Source organism: Pseudonaja textilis, chromosome 1 (assembly GCF_049901715.1).
Source record: "Pseudonaja textilis isolate UNSWEBS1 chromosome 1, rPseTex1.2, whole genome shotgun sequence".
NCBI lineage: Eukaryota > Metazoa > Chordata > Lepidosauria > Squamata > Elapidae > Pseudonaja > Pseudonaja textilis.
This window is the reverse complement of record NC_141990.1, coordinates 297,680,254-297,689,532: the sequence shown is the minus strand read 5'-3', so window position 1 is coordinate 297,689,532 and position 9,279 is coordinate 297,680,254. Positions and strand designations below refer to the sequence as shown.

The 9,279-nt window shown below is 36.3% G+C and overlaps 1 protein-coding gene across 1 annotated transcript in view; it reads right to left on the bottom strand.

Moving 5' to 3' along the window:
- Positions 1-2,656: 2,656 nt before the first annotated feature.
- Positions 2,657-9,279, bottom strand: part of WDR25 (WD repeat domain 25) — a 68,570-nt gene continuing 61,947 nt past the window's right edge. The window contains exons 6-8 of the mRNA XM_087922197.1: positions 5,815-5,955; positions 4,139-5,032; positions 2,657-4,074 (exon numbers count right to left, since the gene is read on the bottom strand). Coding sequence (XP_087778323.1) covers positions 4,811-5,032; positions 5,815-5,955 — 363 coding nt within the window. The 3' untranslated portion in view covers positions 2,657-4,074; positions 4,139-4,810. The remainder of the gene's footprint in view (positions 4,075-4,138; positions 5,033-5,814; positions 5,956-9,279) is intronic.

Below are 9,279 nucleotides of genomic sequence, written 5' to 3'. Positions count from 1 at the left end.
CTGCATATTGAAGTGAGATGAGTGTTTCACACAGAGGTGGTATTTAGCAGGTTCTGACCAGTTCTAGAGAACCGGTAGCAGAAATTTTCAGTAGTTTGGAGAACCGGCAAAGACCACCTCTGACTGGCCCCGCCCCCATCTCTTCTCTGCCTCCCGAGTCCCAGCTGATCGGCTCGGTCTTTTGTTGCCCTGCACAGGAGAATGGAGCCGGAAAGCAGGTTAGTGGGGTGGGGAGGGAATGGGGATTTTGCAGTAACCTTGCCCTGCCCCACCCACCAAGCCCTACCCACCAAGCCCACCATACCCACCAAGCCACACCCACAGAACCAGTAGTAAAAAAAATTTGAGTCCCACCACTGGTTTCACAGCAAATATTTATTTCATTTTAAATGAAGATTTAATTTAAGCGGTAAGAAGATATATTTCTTTTTTATAGGAACATCCTTTTGAACTAGCACAGAAATTGAGTGGCAATTGTTGGATGCAAAAGATTGTATACTTGGCTGATATATTTACTTATTGGAATGATACTAGTGTTTCACTGCAAGGTACACATATAACTAGATTCAAATATCAAAGGCGAATGAATGCAATTCAGTTTACACATTGAAGTGAGTTTCTAAAATAATTGTATGTGCTTTCCAAATCTTCCAAACAAAACATCCCTCAGGGAAAATGTCAAAACCTTGGTGATATAATACCCATCTGATTTATGTACCACAGGAAGAGTATATTTTCTCCTTTAAAAGAAAAAAAATTAACCAGGTCCAGAATCATTATGTTCACTATACTGCATCTGAATTACCATTAAAGAAGAAACAACGTAGGTCCAGTTTAACTAATTTCACATTATAAACCACATTCCCTTGTGCAGATTTTCTGGCCTAGAGCTTCTAAAAAAATATTGCCTGTCAAGTTTGAAATACCTTATGCCATTTGCAATAACACACCTTTGAAAGAGAACAAGCCAGCAGAGAAATAGACTTAAGTATAAAAGATGATCTCTGCTTACAAGTAGCATCAATTGTTCCAAATATTGAACTTTTTTCCAAGGAATGCAATCAGACCTAATAATTGAATATTGATCTGTTTGGTTAAAACATTAATCTTCCAAGTTAATTGTGAAAATTAAAGTTTTATTTTTTGCACATTCAAAATGTTAATTTTGCGTTTACAACAATCAGTTTACTTTTTGCTTTACTGCCAATTTCTATCATTAGAATATCATTATTTGCTTCGGCTTGGACACAAGAATGGTCCTCTACTGTTCCTCCATAGGGTCGCAATGTTCCCTGCTTTACAGCTGAACCAAAAGGATTCAATCTACCCCATAAAACCTAGTCAATGCTCACTAGGATTAGGACTCATCATGGCAGGTGCACCACTGTACTCTTCCATAAACGGGGAAAGCTCTCTGCTTCAGAATGGGGCTGTGGGGTTCCAAGTAAACATACTGTGGAACAGTGCACCCGGGGAAACCAATACAGGAGAGAATTTGTAGCTCAAATGAGGGGTCCTTGGTGTTCTCTGAACTTGGTTGTTTTCTTGCAGATGTTTCATCACCCAAACTAGGTAATATCATTAGTGCTGTTACCTAATTTGGGTAATGGAACATCTGCAGGAAATCAAACAAACTGTTGCGCACCAAGCATCAGGAAAACCCCAGAGACTTTATACAACTTCATCATGCATTGACTATATAAATAAATAAGTAAATTTGTAAATAGAGTAAACAGTTTCACATTTGCTCACTGAGAATGTAATTGTGATGTGATTTTTAACATTTTCATCATACACTGAATAAATAATTCTGTCATTAGTGCATTTCCTCTTGGTCTAGGATTCCAGGAATTTTTCTTTTAACTAAGTTTCCACAATCTGAAAAGTTTGACAACCTCTGAAGTGCAACATTATTAAGTACACTATGAATTTTCCAAAACTTACTTGCAAAAAGTTGAGGTAATGAGATTGATCTAGAATAATTCCAAAGTGGCATTACTTGAATTTTAAATACAGAGTGATGAAATGTTCTATTAAGAGAATTAAATCAGTAACTTCTATGTAGGAAAGGTGAGTCAAGGACCAACCATCATTATTTGTGAAGTATTGTACACTATTAGAGTACTTTTCTGAACATAATGACTATAATAAATCAGTTCACTCTTAAAATAACAAGTACACTACTTATTAAAAGTTCACAATTTTTTTCTCTTCACCCCTCTCTCAGAAGCTTTATACTTATATAAATTATAGTTTATATTTAAAAAACTAGATCCTCTTGAAGCCTAGGAGAAGACTGTATGTAACTTTAGTAGGAAAACAGAAATCATTGGCTATTGGACAGAGCAATCTTAGGTTGAAAGATTATTGATTTATTAATGTAGATTGTATTCTCCCTTACATACAAATAGACTTGTATTTGGGAGGTTTGATTGCTTCTGTAACCTTTATAGCTTGTTGATTTTTGCAGCCCAGATGTGATAAACTTATGACAATACAACCCTTTCCTGCTTTCTTGGGATACCACTGATTTCCTTATCTACTCTCAATTTTGGTTTCTTGGATTTGGAACTATAGCTGCACTGATACTGAAAGGCATACATAATGTGGTGTCACTCTACAAAATAGCTCCACAGATTTCGGGTTAGCCCAATGCTGATTTAGAAGAAGATAATTTTAATGGCATTTCAGGTTATTATGCTTTTATATTAAATTATAAATGGCTCTGGCAATTCTTCAGAGATAAGTGTTACACTAAGTGGTCACCTTAAAACTATCAAATAAAAGAAATACAGTACTCCACTTCATATCGCTAGGGAACAACAGAGAGTCCTTATTTAACAACCACAATTGGGATTGGCATCTTCATCACTAAATGGCATGGTCATTAAGTGAGTCATGACATTACTGTGACTTGCAATTTTACAGCTGGCTTCTTCATTAACTTTGCTTGTTGGAAGCCAGCTGTGAAGTGCACAAATGGGGATCAAGTGATCATTGGGATATTGTGATGGTCATAGTTTGAGAACCAGTCATAAAGTAACCTTTCAGTGTGGTTGTAACTTCAAACTGTCGCTAAACAAGGCAATCATTGACCAAGAATTATAAAAAAATCTGTTAAAATTTATATTTTATGAAGCTTATTAAGTGCATGGTAAGTTAAAACTTAACTTTAAAAAAGACTATTAATTTTAGTGAATGCTAGTCTTGCTGGGCACAGGAAAGCTGACCAATAGATACATTCAGTCAATAAAAATATACAAATAGGTTTGAGTACTTTACAGTTAATATTGTAGAAAAAGATATTTACAACAGGAAACTTATGTTACATTTTGGGTACTTTGAAATTTTACTTTTTATGTAACATTATATTATTTATGTAACATATTATTTTGAACATTTTAGCAAAATATAAAACTACACACTGTATTTTGCAAAGAAAAGAGAGGTACATTTTCAACTGATTTCGTTCCTGGCTACCGTATTTGAAAGATAATTATTAGATATGTCCCTGGTGGGCTACCTCCAATGTGTTTCCATGGAGCAACAAAACTCTTTATTCCCCCTCTTCCTACATCCTGTAGAAGCATCATGTGTTGCTTCAGAGTAAATTTTACATTAATGCAAAGCACCAACAAAACAGTTTCATTATTATAGTATATCAGCTCCCAATCAGGAAGAAAAGTGTTATTTTGTGAAAAGAAGTAGCTATGGTGCTAGAAATGCCATTGCTTCCAGGTTTGTTGTAAATTTTTATAACAAAACTAATTAAAATTATATATTAGCAAATTGTTGAGATTTTTTTTATTGCAAGTATCAACCATACATGTAAATTGTCATAAATCTCTATGGAGATTCTCAAGCATCCAAATCTCTTTGAGCTTCATGTGACCATAAAGATATGAGAATCAGATCCTAACCACATTACCAATAAAGGAGAATATTTGTAGCTAAGGATTGAAACGAGGGGTACTTGGTGCTCACAGAGACCCCATTAATCACATTACTCAGAAAAGCCTTCATGGCTACACCAGTTCTAGCATAGTGTGACTCCATTAAAACTGGATGAAAAGCCTGCAGGATCAAGTAACAGTACAAGGGTAAAGCAGTGACAGAAGCTAAATAATAGTTTTTAAACTAGGACTGCTGATTTAGTAACACTAAAGTGATTTAAAAAATTTAGGCTCCCAGAAGAATCTGGAATGATATTGAATTACTTTTAATTACTTCTATCAATTAAATTTGTGCATTCCACATCCAATTAAAACAGGCGGAACATATAGATTTGCGGCTTCAGTTAATCTTTAATTCCTTTTTCAATCTAGCTCATATTGTCCTAATTCCCTGCAACAAGAACTTGAAGAAAGCTAGTATTAGCTATATATTTAGCAGCTGTTTAAAAAAAATACTATAGCTCTAATGGCATTAAAAAAAACTCTTTGGAGAAGGGTAACAGTTAAGGGCAAAATATGAGTCAAAGACAGTGCCAGGCAAATTAATTATTTGTGTAGCATGACTGGAGAATTTTATATTTCCTACTCCACATAGTCACAGTACAGTAAGATTGGTTTAATACTGTATTATCAATCTTAGCTGCTCTAAATATGTTAACCAATTCACAGAATTCCCCAGCAAGCATTCTGCCTAGGGGATTTTGGGATTTGAGGTCCATACATCATAAAAGTGCTAAGGTTGAGAAGCACTGGTTTGGTGTACCACTATACAGAAGATAAAAGTTCTAAGAAATGAAACTACAAGAAAAAATTATAGTTACAAAGTTGGAAAGCCAGTTGGCTACCTAACTTTCCTATTATTGCCAGATCTTGATTACCCCATCCCAGGCACAGGTGGCAAGAAGCGATGGAAGAACTGGATGGTAGGTTGCATTCACACAGGCTTGACTATGTGCTGACATGGTACGGATAATTTGAGCTGTGCGATAGTTGTAGAAAAATACTTTGCCATCTGAACTCCCTGTCACAAGAAGTGTTCCATCGGGTGAAAATTCACAGCCTACAGCAAATCCTTCAACCTGTTTGAGTCAAGAATTCACAATAAATAAATTAAGATGTTAATTAATGAATTACAGTATGATCTATCTTCCTGAAATTTCACACTATAATAAACATGACAATTTTTACCATAATTTTTACCCTAATTGCTTCCCTGGGTATTTAATAAGACGCTCCCATTAAAGATTTGTCATTGTTAGCAGTAGTTGTTGAATATGTGACACACCTTTCTCTCTCCCCACCTCCCCTCTCTCAATACCATCTATTACTAAAACTCTTCTTTCCATAACCTTTCCATAAACATAATAGTGCATCATAGGGCACCAATTTTTGAACCAAGGCACCTCAAATGGGTTAATTCTCAGAATACACCCAAAATCTGGGACTCAGGACTTCTGTGGAATTGAAAGTTGGCTAATTTTCTAAAATCTTTTATGATAAATATGATCATAAAACAGTTTATGACACAATACAAAATGTCATAAAATATTTTCTGTGCTGATGTTTGATTAGGCTATTAGGCTAAAACATGGCTATTTTCAAGGCAGTGTGTTAGAAATACTGTCGCTGTTGAAGGCACTGAAGAATCTGGTAAGGAAATATCCCTGAAATGATGACCCAAAGGGACACGGATTGTCTAGTTATTAACTAATAATGCTTTTAGTTACTTTATTGCAATTTAAATTCTACATTAACTAAACTAAAGACAATAGTATTGAAGTCTATTAAATTGTATCCCTACTGAAAAGCAGTAACATAATTTGGTATATAAAAGGAATAAAACCCATTGATGGATGTATACCTTGTGCCCTTCAAACCTCTTCTTTTTGTTGATTCGATAAGGTGGCTGGCTGGAAAATAAAGCCATGTAGTTGCCATTTGTCTGAGCAACAAAGGCAGGCTCTTTAGGATGAACTGAAAGACAGGGGCAGGTAAAACGTTCCTGCAAAGAAAATTAGAAAGAAATGAAAATGGTCACAGACTCTGAATCAATTTATATAGGTCATATGATACCCCAGGCTCTGTTTGTGGTCCTCAACACTCTCCCCAAATCGACACCTTCAAAAAATTGGTGACCCAACAACAGGTTTAGAATACAATGTTAGGAGTGTCAAGAAAGATTGTGATTGTGCTTTAGATTCAGATCCAAAAAAGGTGCCCTAATATGCAAGGGGAGGGACATACACAAGAAGATCTTGTTTACCATTCTTCCCCCAGGATCACATGGCAGCTGTAGAAAGCAACTGCACAAGAACATGCACCTTAAAGTTGTGACAAGTGCTGCACTCATGCTTCCTCATGTTCCAAAACCTCTCTTCTGAATTATTTCTAAAGTGCTACAACAGCCCTAATATCAATTATCCAATTTACTTCATGCATTTATTTTGTTTTTAAAATAAAGCCTCAAATACCTGAAATAAATATTTACCCTTTCCTATCCAGTGATATATAGAATAGGAGTAGGAGTAGGAATAGAACAGAACAGAACAGAATAACAGAACTGGAAGTGATCTTGGAGATCTTCTAGTCCAACCCCCTGCTCAGGCAGGAAACCTATACTATTTCAGACAAATGGTTGTCCAATCTCTTCTTTAAAATTTCCAGTATTGGAGCATTCACAACTTCTGGAGGCAAGTCGTACCACTGATTAATTGTCCTAACTATCAGAAATTTCTTTCCACCCATTGCTTCTTGTCCTGCCCTTAGATGCTTTGGGGAATAGCTTGACTCCCTCTTCTTTGTGGCAGTCCCTGAGATATTGGAACACTGCTATCAGGTCACCGTGAGTCTTTCTTTCCATTAAACTAGGCATACCCAGTTCCTGCAACCATTCTTCATATGTTTTAGCCTCCAGTCCCCTAATCATCTTTGTTCCTCTCCTCTGAACTCTTTCTAGAGTCTCAACATCTTTTTTACAACATGGCAACCAAAACTTGATGCAGTATTCCAAGAATGGCCTTACCAAGGCATTATAAAGTGGTGTTAACACTTCATTAACTTTCATGAGATATTTTTCCTAATATCAATTCCCATCATTTTTGTGAAAAGTTTGCAAATTTTCCAAAGTGAGTTTATGAGCAAACTGCAGATCCTTCCAAGTGCTAATCAAATTGAAATTATTTAAACATGTTTATCACTACGTAAGTGGGACATTGACATATGGGAGTGCACAAGCCACTTATCTAGAAATTCAGAAACAGAAATTTAAAATATTAAAGGCAATTTCAAATAATTATTAGCCACACCCACAACAATTTCTCTCAAATTCATACTTCCTCTGGAGAGTATTAAGCTACCCCATTCGCCCTTCCAGAGAAAATCATCTGGTAAAAGTTGCTGAATACATCAAAACTGAGCACACTGCAATTTCTTATTCACTGAACTGTGTTTCTTTTGAAGTGCAAATGCCAAGTCAACTACAACAGCTTTTTACACAGAACTGTGCATCTGCAAAACTGGACAAAGGCCACCTTGGAAGATAGCGATAGGAACGTGTTATTAAATCATGCACTCCACTTTGTACCTGAATTTCTCCTTTTCAAAACTGAATGGATACCAACTGACTTTATTCTTTGCATTTCAAAAGAAACTAAATTTGCACTGACTTTGTACAGAGGTTCGGCTATAACTGAGATTATTATCCTTCCCTAAGGAGCTTATAAGACCTCTTTTTAAAATCATCAAATGGACAGCATCTTCAAATAAATCTTCTTCACATGTTCAGGCCTGACAGTCGATAACACCTTAGTTATTCCAAAGTTCAAAATCTTTCCCTCAACAAGACACAGAAATAAGGCTCTCTAAATGAGTATATACATGCATTCACAACACATCTGCCATGTATTCTCTTTTTTAATAGAAGGATATGAGTTGTGGATGCCAGGGAGAACGGCTCTAAAGCCTCAAATGTTGCTTAAATCCCACTAGGTATACAGCCTATATACATCAAAGAAAATTAAAAACTATCCTTAAACGGTTTAGTATGCAAAATTCTTTTTTAAAATATTTGTTCCTCCAGTCCAGTATTAACTAGTCTGCCTGTAACAGGTCTAAAACAGTCTTTCTCATCATCTATCATCTGACCCTTTTTTTATTCAGAGAAGCCATGGAGTGAACATGGGCCCAAAGCAGGTGCCAGATTACCAAGACTGTCTTGCATGAGATTAGAACAGAAGTGAGCAACTTTTTAATTGCCAGGGACTGCAGCTTTAATCATGCCACCCAAAATTAGTATCTTTGCCCCAAATTTAGGAGTCATCGCCTTAAACTGTTCTGCAAGACATAAAAAAACATCTCTGGAACAGAAGGCAGAAGTTCCTCAAAACTGGGAAGCATTGGGTATCCATTACTTTCTGAAAGGAAGAAAGCACTCTCTTCCATTCCAAACTGCCAATCTCAACTCCAGAGAGAAATAGCCTCCAAACCCTGATTGCAATAAATCACTTCTCACGAGTTAATAACATGACTTACCCTGAAAGATGTTTGTTTGATTGGCAGGCAGGCACCTACTTTGCTTTTCTGTCTTTTGTTCCAAGCCAATTAGGACTGACCAAACCATTTCTTAAACATTCTGAAGGCTGTTCAGAATGAATTTTGTCATTAAAAACAAAATCTCTTGTCACCAGCAAAGTGAATTCAAAGTCCTTACTTTCTTCCATTACAGAACACCGTGAACAAAAAGTTAATCAATTGCTTGAAAAGCACTGTGAATTCTGATCCATTCATTGATGAGCATCATCCTTGCTATTTCTTTTTCTTTTTTAAAAAAAAGATTACTTTGCAAGATTGAATCTGGGTCGGTCACCGGGCTCAGAGGTTTTAATTTTCTGAGTTTTCAAACTCTGGAGCGCATCTTCAGGGAACTTCTCTATATATGTGCTTTGGGCTATTCTGTGAGTTGAATTCATGTGGTGCCTTCTTATAGGTTGACTGGTGTGTTTATGGCAGGCGATAGGCTGTTGTTTCCTTGTGCTGCCAAACCCTCAGCTCCTAAGTACCTAATAAGCTGGTGGTTACAAAGAAACAACCAATTGCCAGCCATTAACACACCAATTAACCAATAGGAATAGGCAGCACATAAACACGACTCATAGAATGAACCAAAGCACATATTCCAGTAGAGAAAAGTTCCCTGAAGATGCCCTCCAGCATGAGACCAAAAGCTTGGAAAAGTAAATCTCTGGTCCCGGTAACTGACCCAGATTCAATCCTGCAACATTTTCCTAGGACATGTATATTTGCCTTCATTTGTGAAAGATTTTTTTCT